The 19,391-nt window shown below is 39.7% G+C and overlaps 1 protein-coding gene across 22 annotated transcripts in view; it reads right to left on the bottom strand.

Annotated features, from left to right (window-relative positions):
• Positions 1–19,391, bottom strand: part of LOC108696447 (pleckstrin homology-like domain family B member 1) — an 80,261-nt gene that overhangs the window by 31,639 nt on the left and 29,231 nt on the right. For 21 of the 22 annotated variants that reach the window (XM_018225826.2, XM_018225819.2, XM_018225813.2 and 18 more), the window contains 2 exons: positions 6,733–6,855; positions 5,446–6,515 (listed from right to left, as the gene is read on the bottom strand). In XM_018225826.2, coding sequence (XP_018081315.1) covers positions 5,446–6,515; positions 6,733–6,855 — 1,193 coding nt within the window. Of the gene's footprint in view, positions 1–5,445; positions 6,516–6,732; positions 6,856–17,431; positions 18,261–19,391 lie in introns of those variants that run through there. The other variant, XM_018225825.2, reaches the window with a different exon arrangement.

Here is a 19,391-nt window from a genome sequence, read left to right as displayed (position 1 = left end):
GCAGGGCAACACTGCATTATATTTGTATTACTTTAAAACACTCATTTTTTATGTTACTGTTACTTTAAGTAGTAGGGGAGGATTATAAATATGGATGTATTTGGTTCAGGATTATGTTCAAATTCCAGCATATTTTGTCAGAATCACACGTATCCTAAAACTGGGCATATGCATTAACAAGCAAGCAGATCTTTGCCAGATTTGACTGCCTACATGCTGGACCAAATTGGTTTGATCGCTTAGCCCCTGGGCCAAAGATTGAACCATAACGCGTGCCTATGGATTGCCACTGCAAGAGGGTCTTAAAACAATTAGATTTTCAATCCTGCCCAATAGATGTACATCCAATTTTTGGTCAGATATCAGAAAGGGATGACAGATAAGTTGCCGATTCAGTCTAAAGGGGCAATATTGCCATCCTAAATCTGCCTGTGTACATAGGGTCTGTCTTTTTCTGGCATTCCCCCTGGTACTTTTTTTATGCTTGTGTTGCTCCCCAACTCTTTTTTACAACAGAATGTGGCTCACAAATAAAAAAGGTTGGGGACTGCTTCCCTAAAGCTTCCCTACTGCCTCACACGTACTTGTGAACAAGGACAATGGAAAACCTTAACATGGTGGGTACAGGCAGCTCTCAGCCTGAAAACATGAATTTTCAGGCCAAGAACTGCGTGTAATAGTGGTATAATGAAGTCAGTGAGAGGTGGGCACTGGGCACTTCTCCAATCAATGACATATTCAGGCGAGAAAAACACACATGTGCCTTGTCCTAATGTCTGGATATATTCAAATGATTGCATTGACCCAACTACTTGTTACTGTGTCCCACTGCAAATTTCACTTAGGGCTCTTACTGACGAGCGGTTGAAGCTGCGCTCCACTGCGTTCCGTTTTTCTGCGTTCAGCCGCAGGGGAGCACAGGAATAGATGCATTACATTTTTTACAATTGGGCTGTACTCACACAAGTGCGTGTAGGCACCGAACGCAGGTTGAGACGCAACATGCTGCATTTTCCTGCGTTCGGCGCCTACACGTGCCTGTGTGAGTACAGCCCAATTGGAAAAAATGTAATGCGTAAATTCCTGCGCTCCCCTGCGGCTGAACGCAGGAAAAACGGAACACAGGGGAGCGCAGCTTCAACCGCTCGTCAGTAAGAGCCCTTAGAACCCTCCAAAAATTTGGCATGTTGGTCTAATTTACCAATCAATGAAACTGATCATTATTTAGGGCCCCATTAGGCAATCCTGTCCCCCTAGCAACAGCAAGGTGCGCTTCCACTATAGTTACGCCTTTGAATGCTTTCATTTATTGTTCTTATCACAACCACCTTTCTTGTGCAATCACATCAGCAGTGTGGAGGGCTGAGATATAAAACAACAAATGCATTTTCAGGCTGGAGAGACTGAGCTAGAATTGCACAAAGGAAGCAGAAAGACCAAGGTTTGTACCAGGAACAATTCAAGGAAAAAAAGTGGATATAAGGACCAGGGATGCACCAAAGCCATCCTTTTTGGATTTAGGCAAATACCTAATACTCCAAAAAAATCTTACTAAGAAAAAGATCTCAATTCATATTTAACTGCATCATCTGTGAACATAATAATGTTGCTTTCACTTGTCCAGAACTTGACTAAAGACACTGTTTGCCCAGGTGCAGTAACCTTTAGAATATATTATTTACTGGCCACCTTTTTAAAAGCAGTCATCCTATTGGTTGCTGTGGGTTAATGCACTTAAGCAAACTTATTGGCTTCCAATTTGTAAAGGGGTAAGTGTTCTGCTGCACTGAACCTATAAGGCTGGAACTACACGATGCGTCTTCTTGAGATCTTCTTGAGATCAGACCTTATATTCGCCGCATCCGTCTCCTCAATTTCGCTTCCAATCAGCGCAACGGATCTCATGAAGACTCATGTAGTTCCAGCCTAAGGATTTGATTTAGGATTCATACACCCGGGTGGCTTTTATGTGTTTGACATAAATTGAGATACAGGTTTGAGTGCACCTGTTAGAAATGAATTCCTCTAACAAAAAGCCAGTCCAATTTAGGCTTAGCAATGGAAAGATTTATTCAAGCTATGCAAGATAGTGAATGTAACAGACCTGAAATGCATTTGCCGATTGATTCCATTATACTCTGGCTGTACTCATGAGCATTCTGAGTTGTGTTTCACTGCATGTTTCATGGGTTTGACGTACCATGCTGCATGGTAAAATAGAGCGTTACATTTGGAACTGACAAACGAACTGCGTTTATATACATTTGTTTAAATGCAATATATGTTTTTTAAGCTCAGCATGTGTTTAAAAAAAGACATAAAAAACACCTGTGTGTAAGAGCCTTAAATATGAATACTGCAAAAAGTGCTGGGATTAAGCCGAATGCCAGACAAAATTATCCTGGATTTGGTGTATCCCTAATATAAGGCTTGTGTATTTTATTAGAACTGTGCTAAGTGTATTATACACATGTGTGCAATTCTAGGAAATTATTGTTGAATTGTGACCTAAATTATGATAACAATAGAAAAACACTTACTTGGTTTTATTATGCAATAAAATATATATGTACTAAATCCTGGATTCAGCCACATCTAAATACTTTTTGCATGATTTTCTACAAATCCTATTTTCAGCCGAACCAAATCTCAATGCTTTAAGTCATGTGACTTAAGGTGGCCATACATGGAGAGATCCGCTCGTTTGGCGATGTTGCTAAACGAGCGGATCTCCCTCCGATATGCCCAACTTGAGGTGGGCAATATCGGGCTGATCCGATCGTGGGCCCTAGGGCCCAACGATCGGATCCTAACGATGCCCAAACGGGCGGTCGGATCGCGGGACCGCATCAACGAATAGATGCGGCCGCGATCCGACGGGATTTTCTGTTCCATCCGATCGAGATCTGGCCGACTTTCGGCCAGATCTCGATCGGTGAAGCTTTTATCGGCCCGTGTATGGCCACCTTTAAGTACAACATCTGGAAAATAAATGCAACAATTGATGTTTTTTTAAAAATAAAAAATTCTCAGATATGTAAATTAGTTATGGAGGGCCCTCACCAAAGGTTCAACCTCTAAGCGGGGCTTGAACTAAAAAGAATCGGACATCTACTGCATAAAAGTCTCCATGCAGAATAACTAGCTTATGCTGTAGCTAACCACGTTAACCATGTACTAGGCTCCATTAAAAAAAAATAATAAAATCACACAGTGATTACTGGCATTGATTCATTTGTGTTAGATAGTTGCAGGAAAGTCACCCTTTTGTACACATATTTAAATAGATCTAATAAAAGAAAATTGCACAACTGAATGACGAGGTGATAATACGAGGGATAGTGACTGCTCTGTTTGTAAGATTCCAATGAACTGCCAAATGCCACTTATAAAGGCATTTTCATTTAAATGAAAAGACCAACAACAAAACAAAAATAATACTGATCACAACCATTCTACATTTCTCTGGCAGTGGATGGCATACAGATACAATTATAAAAGTCAGAATTTCCTAGCATAAAAATCTAAAACTTAAACACAAATCTCAAGAGAGCACTTGTCCCCATTTAATATGATTTACTGTCACTCTGATGAGAACATTTGACCATTATATACCTCTTTGCTGATCCCAGACACCCTCTTGCTTTCCAAGCCCCTGCGTGCTAGGTTTAGCAGATAAAACCACACATCATCCATGGGTGTCATGTCGGAGAGGAGGGGAGACAGGAATGGCTGCCGATCCATCCTACATACAGACCCCTTGGAATTGAATCAGAGCAGCTGTGTGCCTCGAAAAAAAACTTTACAGATCTCTATCTACACCCCTCCCCAAGCCAGCTGACTGACAAGATTTAGGGTAGGGCCATAAATTTAACCTTTTCAGCAAACACACTATATAATTCAATTAGGGCAAACTGGCCTTGCACAGCACAAGCACATGTGGCAATTGTCACCATTTCTAGACTACAGTAACCCTTCAAATCACATTTTTTGTCACTTTCTGACCATGTCTGTTATCCTCAAGCAACATAAATGTCTTCAAAACAATAATTACTCCAACTTGTATTGGATGTGAGTTGTATCAAAGATCAGAAAAAAAAGGAGGCTTCAACAAACCAGAGGTGGCTAATATAAGACTATCCTGTGCAAGAGTCAATTGCAGATCAGTCTAGAAAAGCTAAATTCAGTGCATTGGTGAAAAAGTGTGTTTTTTTCCATATAGGCACCTAGGAGCTGCTTCCCTAAAACTACAACCCTAGGCAGGGGCCCTCAGGTGACTATATAGTAAATGCAGCCCTGCATAGCAGGACACTTGTATGGTTAAAGTAGACAGAAAAAAACCCTGCCATTTCAGTAAATGATCTGACAAGTGAATTTTAGGTATAATGCAAACATCTGAGCAGTAAACCAGGGCTGCAGTGATTACTTCTGTCTTTAAAGAAAAATCAATGAGGCAAGTTTTGTTTTCAAAATTTTTAGGATAGCAAATTGTATCTTCCAACTGGCTCAACACAAAGAGGTATTTTCAGTGCCAACTAAGGCTCGGTGTACCAACTGTGCTGCTTTATCCAGAACAGGGATATCCAAGGTCAGCGCCTCAGCTGTTGTACAACTAAAGCAAAATTTTCTCTTTGTCAATCACAGAATGGCTCAGTGCTTAGTTTTCTGATGTGTGTATAATTTTTTCTAATCTCTTTGTGTCATATGCCTTTAAAGAAGCTGCTGAAGGGTAATATCACATATGGTGGAGACATGTCTACCATTTGAAGCTGTGAACCTTTTCTAGCAAAATGCACATTACAAACTACAGAGAACTATTGCTGATAGCATCCTGTAAAAATCACCATGAGTTCTTCATTCAGCAGGCAATTTGTGACCTTTCATTTTTTCGTCCAGCAGCTTTATACTGTTATAATGCTTTATACTACTAGATTTCACAGCAAAATTGTTAAATCTGTTTAAAGATAAAGACACTGTAATCTCATTACACATTTTTGGTGCTTTAAGCTTTGGCCTTCCGCATTGACAGACAATATTGGTGTTGTGACTGCTGCTGTTTTACAATGACTTAAAATGGTGTTCAAAATGCCCTTAAATTCTTTCTTCTTCCAGTTACCCCAGCAACCAGAAAGAAGATTTCTGAGGCTAGATTTTTATTGTTATCACTTAGCTTTCTATTCAGACCCTCTTCTTTGCATTTCCAGTGTCATAGTCAAAACCCTGTCTGGTTTCTAGGGTAAAGTGGACTAGCAACCAGACTATGCAGTTGCAAAATTATGTGTGATGCATGTTTGTGGTTCTCTCTTATGTTTATCAGAATGAAGAGAATATTTTGTATTTTTTTAAGTGACTAGCTACTTTCAACCGTTTCACTTTGAATACATTTGTTCAATTTTTTAAAATTAAATTTCAGGTTAGAGTAACAAGCGTCTGCTAAATACTTACAAGCCTTTCCATTTCCTGCTCTCTAAGTCTTTCTTCTCTCTGCCTTCTGTGGTAGTCCATTAGCTCTTCTTGATTTCCAGAAATTTCACTGATGCTGTTTTTGCGCTCCCGTAGCATAGGCCCTTTCCTTTGCACCCGGGGGCTTTGTGAAGGGGACCCCAGTGATCCAAGGCTATATGCTGGAGTTAGTCTACGGGAGGTCTCTTGAAAAGAGGAGGGAGATGGGCTGCGCTCCCTTCTCTGTCTTGTACTTGTGTTATTTTCTGTGCCAGGAGAGCTAGTACTACCCACCCGACGTCGTCCTAAAGTGCTGGGGCTGTCTGGCACTCGAGATGGGCTGTCTGAAGCAGGCTTCACAGAGCTAGATGAACTCCTACGTGGCAGAGAAGGGCTAAGTGGGGGTAGGTCCCTCATGCTTTCAAGGTTCCTCCGTCCAAGTTTTGGACTCTCTGGTGGTAGACTTCGTGTTGGTCCTACCACCTGTCTAAAAGGGCTAGTTGATCGGTCTGTGATCTGGTGATGAAACTTACTACTCAAGAGTGGACTGCTTGGCACACTAAGTCCCCCCATTCTGCTTCCTGTTGCTGGGCTTGAAGGATTAAGCAGAGACCCACCACCTACACTGCGATTAGAACGTAAGTCAAGGTTGCTTCCTCCATATGTGGGAACAGGTCGCGGCAAGGAATGGCTAAAGCTAGAAGTCCGAAGTGGCACCACAGGGGGAGCTGTTGGTGTTCCTGCATCTTGCCCCGAAGAGGGGCTAGTGAGACTTCCACTTCCAGGAGAAGACAGTGGAGAGGGAAAGGTATTGTCATATCCTGAGTTTGAGTAAGGTGGACTTGTAGGAGGTGAAACCATGTACCGTCTGCTCTCTCCATTGGTCATAGGGGTGATATGGTTGAGGGAGGTCTGGGAAAGCTTCCTGCTCAGTGGTGCAGGCCCTTCTAAAACCAATGAGTCCATGATATCCTGAAGATTTTTCTCAATGGAGCTCACTAGTGAGGTATGGGAGGGTACAGTTCTTGAATATGCAGCATCACGAGAACCATTTAACAAGGAAGAAGAAGATTCTAACAAGAAAAATAGAGATAAACAGAGAGTTAACATTTTTATAAGCTATTTGAATATTTGGCTTGACCATCTTAAAGTGTTAAGCAAATTGAAAAAAAGTGTGTAGCAGATGTAGCAAAAATAAACATTTACACTGAAATCTCTGCATCTCAGCACTGTCTGTCTGTATAATAACTTAACTTTCCTATCCAAGACTAAATATTCAAAGTTTGTCACCTGATGGGTACAAGCCTGGCGCATGGCTTCTCCCAGTGGAAGGAATCATGGCTTTCATCCAGTGAGCTTCAGCTGGGTGGTTAAATCTCAGGAAAGTGGACTGACCCAGGCAGATCATACACCCTGCATCAAATAAAGAAAAAAACAGTGTACAAATATGGACAAGCACATGGATTAAAAGCTAATTACTGTATACAACCATGCAGCAAATGCTATAGCTAACATAAAAATGTAGGGAATGCTTTAGTCTTATTAAGTTGGCAGCTTATTGGGCATTGTATGGGGCCCCTTGACAGGGTTTCCCTGATCAATATCTGGCCAAAAGTCGGCCAGATGTCAATTGGGGCAGGGTTAAAAATCCAGTTGGATCGAGGACTGCATTGGTTTGTTGATTTGTTTACACTTTCTGGTTATCACAAGTACCACCACATGCAATCTGCAAGTAATTAAATCATAATAATAAAAAAAAAGACATCTTTTAGAACATATAATATATACAATGACACAAGGTTTCCACTGTGCATTCTTTCACCAGGCATAAGTGTGAATTAGAATAGTACCTATGGTTAACATTGGCTTTATGTTTCTAGAAATGTTCAGTAACATTTATTTTCAAAAGATGGTTATCCTACTTATAGATTTATAATTTTGCTTAGGTAGCCACCAGTTAATGCATTTAACAGAAAACAATGAAATAGTGCCCTCCGGTGGCCTCATTAAAAAGAAAAAAGTACTGCTTGGACATGGTATTACTCAAGTTTAGCTCACCAAGAACAAATAGATATTTTTTCATCCTCACTGAAAATTATAACTAGTCAGTATTTTTCTTTGCTAGCCCTTTAAATCCAAATAAAAACAAACACCTAAAGCTTTGCTCTTTCACCTATGTTCCTTAGCCAAGCCTTCAGTTAGGGGCAGAGTTAGAGTTGGAGGAGGGTAGACAGTTATAGCATTACAGAGGTAGTTTAACAGAGAAACCTAGTTAGGTTAATATATATGCCTGACTACCAAGCAATACAGGGATTACAAATTAGTTGATCATACCTATAGAAATAGGTAAGAAAAGGGTCTGTTATTTTCTCATTATAGAACTTAAGAGTAATTTGATCACCCAGTATGCCTTATATAAACAGATTGCTATCTGTACCTAGCAGTCAAATAAATGCCCCTCCCTTTTCTCGCTAACACTGGAATTCCAGAAATGTAAATGCTTTGTGTCATTGCTGAGATGTTTTGCCTTTAAAGATCAGTGCAGAAAGGGTATGACTAGGACAGGGCTTGGCATCTCATCCTTCCCCTTTCGGATCATGATGAGAAAGCCACACAATTGCTCTCAGTGCATATTGATCCTACTACTTTTGCTGGGAAAAAGCTATGACTGAAACCGCTGTGAGTTACTTAAGTAGAAATCACCCCTAGCTAATCTGAATTTCAAGATCATTGCTGGAAATTATATATAAACTTACCAGCATTAATCACTGTCCATTTGCTGACTATACATGCAATTCTCACTAAAATAAAAGGGGAACTGAGCTAGGGTTGCCCTTTAAAACCAAACACATATGGAATCCACAGCCTGCATGGCTAATTAGCAATTTATTTAGATGCATGCTGCAGACTGAACTGATTAAAGGGGAAGGAAACCTAGTTGGCGCAAAAACCCTCCCCCCTCCCATGTGTTGCCCACCCTCCCTCCTCCCCCCTGGCCTACCCGTCCTGCTGGGCAAATGCCCCTAACTTGTTACTTACCCTTCTGCGCAGGTCCAGTCCAGGGAGTTCACAGACGACATCTTCTCCCACGCGATCTTCTTCCTGCTTTGAACGGCATTTTGGCGCATGCGCAGTAGGAGCATTTCGCCGGTACGGATCTACTGCGCATGCGCCAAAAGTCACGAAGTACTTTTGACGCATGTGCAGAAGATCGTACCGGCGAAATGCTCCTACTGCCCATGCGCCGTTCAAAGCAGGAAGAAGATCGCGTGGAAGAAGATGTTTTTGTGTGTGCCCAGGAGTAGACGCCCTCAATTATTGTGAAGGGGCTGTACTCACACAGACGCATGTAAGCGACAAACGCAGGTGGGACACAGCATGCTGCATTCCACTTGCGTTTGGCACTTACATGCGTCTGTGTGAGTACAGCCCCCTTCACAATAATTGATTGCGTCTACTCCTGCAATCCCCTGCGGCTGAATGGAAGAAAGCGCAACGCAGGGGAGCGCTCGTGTGTAAGAGCCCTTATGTGCAGTCATGCATCTAAATTAATTGATAATTAGCCAGGCAGGCTGTGGATTCCATATGTGTTCAGGTTTAAGGGCTCTTACTCACTTGCGTTCTGACCTGCGCTCCGTTTTTTGGCGTTCAGCCGCAGGGGAGCGCAGGAATAGACGCATGTCATTATATCAAATGGGGCTGTACTCACTCAGGCGCGTGTAGGCACCGAACGCAGGTTGAGACGCAACATGCTGCATTACACACGCCTGAGTGAGTACAGCCCCATTTGAAATAATGACATGCGTCCCTGCGGCTGAACGCCAAAAACGGAACGCAGGGGAGCGCAGGTCAGAACGCAAGTGAGTAAGAGCCCTAAAGGGGTGAGGCAACCCTAAACTGACCCCACAATTGGTCTTACCCTTTTAATCTATAAAAAATCTTTTATAGGTATAGGATCTGTTATATGGAAAGCCGGGAAGCTCAGAATTATGGGAAGGGCACAACCCACAGACTCCATTTTCAAATAATTCTAAATTTTGATTTGAATAATTCTAAAATCCTTTTTTTTAAAAAAAAAAAAAAATGAAAGAGTACCTTGTACTTGAGCCAAACTACATTGCATGAATCCTTATTGGTGGCAAAACAATACAAATAGGTTTATTTAATGTTTAAATAATTTTTTTGTAGATGTAAGATATGGAGATCCAAATAATAGAAAGATCCCTTATCCGGAATAACCCTGGTCCTGAGCATTCTGGATAATAGATCCTATACCTGTACAACTCTTCCAATAATTTTCTACAACAGCCACAACGATAATATTTTTATTCTGTAACCTTGTTAGTAAAACTGGGTGACCCCCTGTCTGTTATGAATTATTGTATGCTGCGTAAGTTGGTGGCGCTATATAAACAAAAGATGATGTTGTTGAAACCACCCCCCTTTGTAGTACAACACTAGGTCAGGCACCATAGCATGCTTTAACTCAAGACAAGGTTAGTGATATCTTAACATATTATTATCATTATTATGCTTTTCATATTGTGTTGGTAATCTGCAACGCTTTACAAAGCTTATATATAATTTACATCAGTATTTGAAAAAAGCATCATTACAAACACTCTGCTATAGCTTAATAAGTAACCAGGACAACACATAAATGCCCAAACTTCATCCTGATCTTTGTCCTTAGCCTGATCCCCCCATATTATACTTATAGACTTCCCAGGAAGTAAAGCCAAATAATATGGCTACAGTAGTGACAAGGACAGCACCAAGTCCTTGGAAAGTCAGTGAGCAATGCCATTTACCTATTGATGGAAAACCAAAGGCTGCAAGATCCCCGTTGTACAGAATTTGTGTGCTCAATTGCCTCTGTCAATTTTTGGTTGATAGCGCCCTCTCAAGATAAAGTAGAGGTAACTAAGTATGAGATAAATATGGGAAAACTGTACTGAACAGATTTATTACTCTCAGCTGCATATTTCTGTAGCAGCAATGCATGTAAAAACATGAACATTTATAATGATCAAGCATGTCATTCTTAGGGAATGTGCTGACAACCATGCCCATATTTATTCCAGTCTTGATAAAATACAGGTTCATTTTCAAAGGATTTAAAATCCATATAATTATACAGCTATTTTAGGAACAATAAATTACAGTTTTATGCTGTACCCTATGCTGCATTACAGCAGTAAATAATTTAGGCATCTCAGGGTCAATGTATTTACTGTAGCTAGGGTTGCCACCTTTTCTGTAATACCGCCTTCCTATATGTTTATGTTTTTTCCCTATATATAACATTGGAATCAAGCCAAATTTTTACCGGCCAGGCATGTAAAATACTGGCCAGATGGCAACGCTAACTGTAGCTTAAGATACTTAAAAATTTTGAAGAGAAATATACATTTGAGGAATTTACTGAAGGGCTGCTTTGGACACCTGGGCAGAAGGTTAATTGGCCATTGCTGTAGAGCTAGAGCCATCAAATGTGTAATATCCAAGGGGTGCCCAAGAGGTAGATCGGGATCTACCAGTAGACACTTTAGCTGGTGATCAGTAGATCTCAAGACACTGTCACCAAACAGCTTGACTAATAATATTTATTATGTTAAGGTTACATAGAAATAGTTGTTTATTAAATATAGCAATATAAATTCTCTCAAATCAATATAATATTTAAGTAATATTTTCCATGGAACAGAATGCTAACAATACTTTTATGGATGTAGATCATAAAGGGACAACATTATTAAAAGTAGACCCTGCATTAGTAAAGTATGGGCACTCCTGAATTAGATATTCCAGAAGTGTACCAAAGTAAATATAATTTGTAAAAAAAAAGTCCTGTTTGGAGAAGGAGTGGATAAAAAAGCTCACCAAAAATCTAAGAGTTATTCCCAAAGGTCTTTATTTTTGTGTTCTCCATTGTTGTGGGAGGGATTTCAGTCATGTACAATTATTGGTGGTTCTCAGCTCTCATAGGGAGAAGGAATAGCTGGGGGATGTTCAAAAATAAAGTCTTTTTCTGTAACCAGAACCAATGTGCACACAGTAAGCAAATACCACCTTTATGACTCTAGGCCTGAATACGCAGTGTTAACAGTCTGACTTCTTCAACAATGTCACTTGCTGAATAGTTTCACGCCTGTATCCACAGTTGTGGTTCACTTGCAGTTAGATATCAGAGGCTCAAATGCATGAAGGTTACCATTGTATATTACTCCATCATTTCAGTAGTGTTGGTTATCATCCCCTACTGTATGTAGTTTTGGTAACACTGACACTAAACTGCCTGGGATTGTTCAAATATGTTCTTGTTCCAAAGTAAGTCTTTGACTAATTTAAAAAGGGCAATGAAATGAAATGTCATGAATTTTGGTGGTGGGCAATATGCTTAAGTACGCCCCACATGCATTGCCCAAATGGTTATCTTCAAATCTTTTAGTCTTTCACACTGTAATATCTGCTTTTTGCTCTGTCAACAAATGCTATCATACATAGCAAGGGAAATTTTGTCAACAAAGAGAGCATACCAAGAATTACTCAGGGATCCTATGATAAGGCTACCTCTAAAAAGCAATTTCTATAGATAAAGGGACACAAAGGATCTGGTGGCTCTATTTTGTTGTTGGGTGCATTTACTTGGCATAGCTTAAGGCCCATATTTACTTAGATGGCAAAGCATATGTATAAACTGATTGTGAGTGGTCACTTTCAGTTGTTAAAAACTCATTTCTGCCATGATAGCAGTAAAATATTCCAGGATGACAATGACCTATCTGCAGGGCACAAATTATTCTAAATGTAAACCACAAAAAACACATCTCACGCCCAATCAGAAAAACTTGAAACAGAATACATATGAAAGATTTTGGAGCAATACTATAATCATCACCATAAACATTGTATCAACTTGATGGAAAAATGTCATTCTCTGGGAGGGACATTTTCGAAATATTCAAAAAACTATAAACCAAACACTTTATCAAAGTGAGGGGCATTTACAAATGCAAATAAATTGTGCAAAGTGCAATTTTGGATGCAAATCGTCATGTAATTTACCATTAATGCCGAGTTAATCCCAATAATTCCAGGGTTATTGTGGTTGTACTTTCAGTTGCATTACAGTGGAAAAGCGTTGCAGTCATGTCATTTTTAGAGCGTGTTTTCAAAACGGCGTTCCATCCAAATTCATTGGACACAAGTTTGGTGCCTCTATTACAGTATGTTTTAGCTCCAGCACTAGTAGGCATAGTTTCATACCCTTCATCAGTAGAACCAGGATGGACACATTGGGGCAAATTCACTAAAGGGACAATTTTTGCCTGTGAAGGCTTTGCCACACTTCGCGGCACTTCGACAGAGGCGCAAATTTGCTACCACTACACTAATTCACTAAAATGTAAAGTTGCGTCTAAACAGCCGAACGCTGTTGAAGTTTTGCTAGCGTTAATTCATCAGCACATGCATTTCATAGCGAATTTTGTTTCTGCCTAGAGAAACTTTGTAGGTACACTTACTCTTAGGTCAATTTGAATAGGGAGGGTACATATAGGTCATATACTTGATTAGAGATGTTGGTGCAAATGCTTGAAGTGGCCACTTATTATTAGAAATATTCAAGGAAGCAAAATAAAGACAAAAGAGATCCTCTAACGCCCAAGACATGAGCCCATCCTAAAACAAATGTGCCACGTCACTCAAATGGTTTAAAGAAAAATAAAAGTTAAAACAAAAATTTGTAATAGTTACAATTCTAGTGTAATAATAGTAATAATAATAATAATAATAATAATAATAATAATAGTAATAATAATAATAATAATAGTGTAATAATAGTGTCCATATTAGAGAACCTATAGGTTTATTTGTTAGTGACTCCTATTATCTCCCATATTCACAAAATTTTTTATGTTATACAGGTATATGGAGTATTTAGGAGGTGATTTTGTGGTTAACTCCTATCTCATGTATTACATAGATGAAGTTGATTTATTAAGCCCGAAATGAAGGCAAAATTTACCATGCTTTGATGCAATTTTCAAAGGTGGCTATACATATATTAGAATATTGGTGTGAGTGCCTGTTCAGCCTGCTCTGATAAATTGTATGCAGTTGCTGGCATGGGCGCATGGGTACCCAGAAATTAACACCAGCCTTAACCTGCCGGTAATTCCAGAGTTCCCTGTGTGGGTTGTGCCTACACATGCCAAAGATTTGCACCCAGTGAAATGGAAAGCACAGCTGTTATTGACGCCAAGCGTCAGAAATAATGGCATTTACACACAAATTGTTATAGCATGTGCTACAACTTGCATGCAGTTCACCAAACAAATGCTAATGACCATGGAGTTCTGGAGGTAAGATGCATTGTAGGTAAAAAAACATGCTGATTCGCCTGTAAAAATTACACTTTGCACATAGCGCTGTGTTCACAATCTGCAATTTATTTTTTATTTTGCTTTTGTTATTTTACTTTTTATTCAGCAACTCTCCAGTTTGCAATTTCAGCAGTCTGGTTGCTAGGCTCCAAATTACCCTTACAACCGTTCATTGATATGAATAAGAGACTGGAATACAAATAGCAGAGGGCACTGAAAAAAAAAGGGTAGAATGGAAAGTCAAGTAATACAAATATATGTATAAAAACTGTGACCCTCCCATTTGAAAGTTGGAAAGAGTCAGAAAAAGAAGGGAAATATTCAAAAAACTATAAAAAATAAAGGCCAATTGAAAAGTTGCTTAGAATTGGCCATGCTTTAACATACTAAAATTTAACTTAAAGGTGAACAACCGCTTTAAGTGGATAACGCCATTGACAAAATACATCTAAAGAAGGAGGACTAATAAAATAAGTGCATGCATATCAGTTATATACTAAGCACTGGCCATACTAAAGATTGCAGCTAAAGAGTCGCTTAGAAATGCAGCTTTGTAGCACTTATAAACCACTTTTTTGCATATTGAAGTTAAAGCTGCAAAAAAACATCTATACATTGCAGTTTTGCGTTTCTTTTCTATAATTTATCATTTAGTCTTTGTGTTTTGGTTGCTGCAGGGCCCTCGAACTTCATGATTCAGTATTACAAACAAAACAAGTTTTAGGTTTACATGTAATAATGGACAAGAGAGTAGGTTTAATGTCTAAATCATTAATGACCCTAAGCAGAAAGGCTTTTAATGCAAGCCTGTTTAGGCCTTTGCAGTGAGTTGCTGAGCTCTGAGTAAATGGAAAGCCAAGCATCACAGAATCGATTAGGTTAGGTGGTGTATACCTTAAAACTGTACAGATGCACTGGGAGAAATAAGTATGTAACTGCCAATGGCAACCAATCTGCAGTTAGTTTTTGCAGTTGACGGCAAGTTATAAAATTAAAGCAACGTTTTGTGGAATGTAACACTTTTCAACACAGATATTCAGAAAAATCAGGGACACTTCTAATAAATGCAATTAGTATGTGGTAGCACAAGTTTGGGGTCAATTATAAAAACTGGGCAAATTTGCTGGGCAGAACCCCATGGCAACCAATCAGATATTTGCTTTCACTGTTCAACCTGTGGCTGGGTGAAAAAAGCTAATCAATGATTGGTTGACTGCCCAGGTGCAAAATTGCCCTGTGTTTATAAAAGAGACCCATTGATTGCTACTTGGAAACATCCCTGGTTTTTAAGATAAATCATTTTGTGTGAATATGGGGTGATTCTGAGTTAAAGGGGGGGGGGGGGTTGATAGTGTTAAATAAATATATAATAATAAATAAAATCCTAAGTGTTATAAATTAGCACTTTTTTACTTATTGCTGTTCTTATACACATAAAAACTGAAGCAAAATCTGTACACAGGTCCTTGTGCTACACCAGACGTGTAGTGAGATTTAGCAGTAAACCAAGATAACAGAGTGGGAAACTACTCTATCCACCAGGATTATAAAAATCTTGCAGTGTGTTATTTTTTGTAACAACCCTCCTTTTAAAACCTGATCTTATAATGCGAACTTTGCTCATGTAAAGCAGTAGTCAGTGACTCAGCCCAATAACACAGTTGCGCTTCCTGAGAATCACAGCTCGGGCTATTAAATGCTGCTCTGCCCCATTGTTCATATTTAGAATCCGCCTGTCAGAGTCATTGAAACCTTCAGGCTAATTATAGGAAGTGTGTTCTAATAACTTGTGAAAAAGCAGCACCTCACATCACTTAAACACTTATTCTGCCAGAAGGGACAAAAATGACATCGCTATGGAACAGCAGGTCATGGAACAGCAGCTCTTTAAAGAAATGCAGAGAGTAAAGGCTAATATGGTATATTATGGTATATTCCATTAATTTTCAGCTGACTTATTGATTTAATGTGTAGAGAGTTCCTATTAGAGCGCTAAAAAAGGTTTTATAGGGTGTGGTTTTGTAAAAAGCAGGTAAAAAATACTTTGTGATTTTACAGGTAAGCGCCTTAGACAACAATTCCATGAGACTATTTCAAAACACTCCTCACTGTCCTGGGGCTATGAAAATTCACTAAGAGAAATGTATGGTTTCTTGGCATGTGCTTGAGCTGTGTCAGAGTCAGTCATAGAGCACACTGTGTTAATATCATCTGGAAAATGTAATGTCATTTTCAGTTACCTGTTTTTATTGGAGGAAAGGGTCCAGACATGTATAAATACAGTTAACTACAACCCCCATCATCCTCTGCTATCCTTACTGGAACTGATAGTTAATAACAGAGGTCCACACATCTATATTCACAACATATTTTAGGCCTTTCTGAAATGACATTCAACTTGCCACGGAATCCTATAACACTTAGGATTTTATTTATTATTAAGTACAGAAGACCCTACCAATGTCCTTGCTTTAGTACATCATACAAGAAAACACGGTCACTCGAAGGCTAGCAAAAGCAGGGTTATACCCTTGCGTTTTTATTCTGCAAACGTATCAATGCTTGATAAAGGGGTCTCATCCCCGAAACGTTGCACATTTGCAGAAAAAAAACGCAAGGGTATAACCCTGCTTTTGCTAGCCTTCGAGTGCCAGTGTTTTCTTGGATAGTTTGCTGAGGAGGGTGCCGATCCCTCCAACACCGTGCACCAGGCGCTGAATCATTGAAGGCCAGGGTGTGCGAGCGGGCTACAACACATTGCACTTGCTTTAGTACAGGCATGTCCAAAGTGCGGCCCGGGGGCCAATTGCGGCCCTTTTTCAAATTTACACCGGCCCTCAGCCTCAATCATGAAATTAATAATAATGAGGCCCCCAGCACAGTGCTTTTTATAGCTGCGTAATTTAGTTTTATTAAATGGGTAACTAGAATGAGTACACACAGCTAATGCCTAGGCCAAACAAAAATAAACAACTCATAGACATTGCCCAGATTCACAGCAGCAATCATCATCAGTTGATGTGATTTAGGAAGGTACATTAATGCAAAGGATTCCTCTTCAGATGTGGGACCCAGTAACATAGAACTTTGTTAGTTAACTTCTAGTGACTGAACTGTGCTAATGGCTGCAAATTTCAACCTTGCTCTAAGGTAATATGGCATTATAATATTTACTTCTGGGGCATTCTGACTTTCCAGCCATCCTCGTGGCTGCCATTATCATCCTTTCAGAAATCACATACCACCAACAAACTGCAAAGCTGTAGCATCCTGTTAGTTACCAGTACAGGGAAAGCTAAAGTTATGATGGGTACTTGGCTTTGTAACTCTGGCCCAGAGGCCCTTTAACAGAATGCTATCTTAGCATTTCAGTAGCAGGATTACTGCAAAAAGCACATGTACAATATACACAATATACATGTGTACTGTATTTTTCCACTCCAAGTAATCACTGGGTACCAACTTCTGAAAAAGCACACAATGCCAAGGGGTTACATCATTTATAAATATGCAATTATGAAATCCTTGAATATAAAGTTAATAACACAAAAATTAATTATTATTTTCTTTTGTTTTCCCTTTCTCTGTAAATTGTGACTCACCCAAGATGACCTAAGCTGTTCCAGTCTTGTTTTTGCGGGAATATATCCACCTTCAAGTGCGAATGTACCAGGAGCTGTATACTTGCATGTGTCGGTCTATGTTATCCAGTTATGGTATATGTGTGAGATGTATAACAGTGTGTATACACCAATTGACCAGGTACTGTACCAACTTTTTTCTATCCTAACTAGCCTCTTCAAGGTCCTCCGCACACTGTAGGTAAAGTTCTGCTTTCTCTAAGTATACCAGTTGTGCTGTATGAATCCGTTCTTCAGTGTATATTCCAATTGCAGTCTTTAGTGTAAATCATGCTTGTCTTAATAAGGGATCTTTGTTAATTTGGTCATCAGCATCAATTCTGGTATACATACATGTACATCTCAGCTGGTGTATATATATCCTTGCTTGTATGTGTGCCGGCTCCTGTCCTTCTCTCAACTCTGGGCTGGTTCTGGAATTAGGATGTCGTTACAGTGCTGGAGGTGAATGAAGGGGGAGAGCTGGCCCTGTGCCTGCTTGCCTGGCAAACTCTCGTTTTGTTCAAGGGTGGATATCCTGTGCCAGGTCAAATGGTCTCTATCTCTTTCTTTCTGTATTCCCTCCCTTCTCTCCCTGCCCTCCCTTTCCAATTCTCTCCCCTCCCTTTCTTTCTCTCACTCCTTCCTTTCTTTCTCTGTGTCTCTTCCAGCAGTTGGCTACCATTCAGGGGGATGGGACGTTCTCTTAGCCGGCTGCAGTCACAGCCAATCACACACGTCTTTGCTTTCCACCCCTGGAACAGTCAGGCAAGGGAGGGGGAATATGCCACCAATCCCCCCTTTCTCCTATGCTCATTCAACCCCCCCTACTCCTCCCATAAATCTGCCTGCTTCTGTGGGACTGTGATATCCTATGAAACCCTCTTATTGTGATCAACCTAGTGACTGCTTTTGTGTGTTAGAATTTTCTTTCTTTATTCTGTTTCTATGTGCCATTATTTCCACTGCACTTTGTTGTACCACTGGCAAGTTGTTTTTGCTTTCCTTTTTATTGTGTTTCTTTCATCCTCTTTTTATTGTGTTTTCCTTGTTTCCTGTCTCATTTTGCACCTATCCTGGGTTGGCGACTCATTCCTTTAAATAAAGGCACTAATAAAATGTAGAGTTTAAGACTGTGCTGAAACATATGCAACCCTTATAAGGAATTCTTAAAGTGTCCATATTTAGAGGCAGATCTTGGCACCCAGCTGCTCCCTCATCCTCTCTCACAATGTAAGTGCACCTACACATATGTCCAACCTATTGTTCCTCATTCCCTTAGGGGTCCCATCTGAAAACAACTTCTCTGTCACTCTTTATGTTACTCTGTTTACCTTGCTCTCCTCCACCCAGCCTCCACTCTTCTGTTTGTTCCCTGTCTCTCATTGTAAACCTACAGGGATGGCAGGGAGAGGTTATAGTAATCAAGTAAGCAATAAGATACATGTGGCTCTCTAGTTGTGGTTGGACTTCAGCTCCCAGAGGTATTCACCATTTTACAAGGTGTCTAAAACCTCTCGCTATAAACCTCACAGCTATAAAGAGATTTTCCTAAACATTGAAAAGTTCCTCTTCTACAGAAAGTACATAAATAACATGGGCATTCTCTGCATATTTCCGTGACTTCCTCCTTATATATCACAGTTGCATGGGTATTTATTTGTAATAATAATGTTTATATTAATATTTTTATATAAGTGTGGTGTGGAACACTGAAGGTTATGGATTGCTTTGTATGTTCCTAATGCCATATGTTTTGGGGAAATTATTATGTAAATGCCCTTCTTTTTCTGTTAAAATAAAAGATTATTTTATATTATCCCCTTTTCACATTTTAAGAATGTCTCCTGCACTGTACCACCCAGTTAAGTTGCAATAAATTACCTTTATTAATCCACCTCAGTCTTGTTTACTACATCCATAAACTTTGCTGAGAGATTTT

This window comes from Xenopus laevis, chromosome 7L (genome assembly GCF_017654675.1).
Source record: "Xenopus laevis strain J_2021 chromosome 7L, Xenopus_laevis_v10.1, whole genome shotgun sequence".
NCBI classification, from domain to species: Eukaryota; Metazoa; Chordata; class Amphibia; order Anura; family Pipidae; genus Xenopus; species Xenopus laevis.
This window is presented reverse-complemented; position numbering and strand designations above follow the sequence as displayed.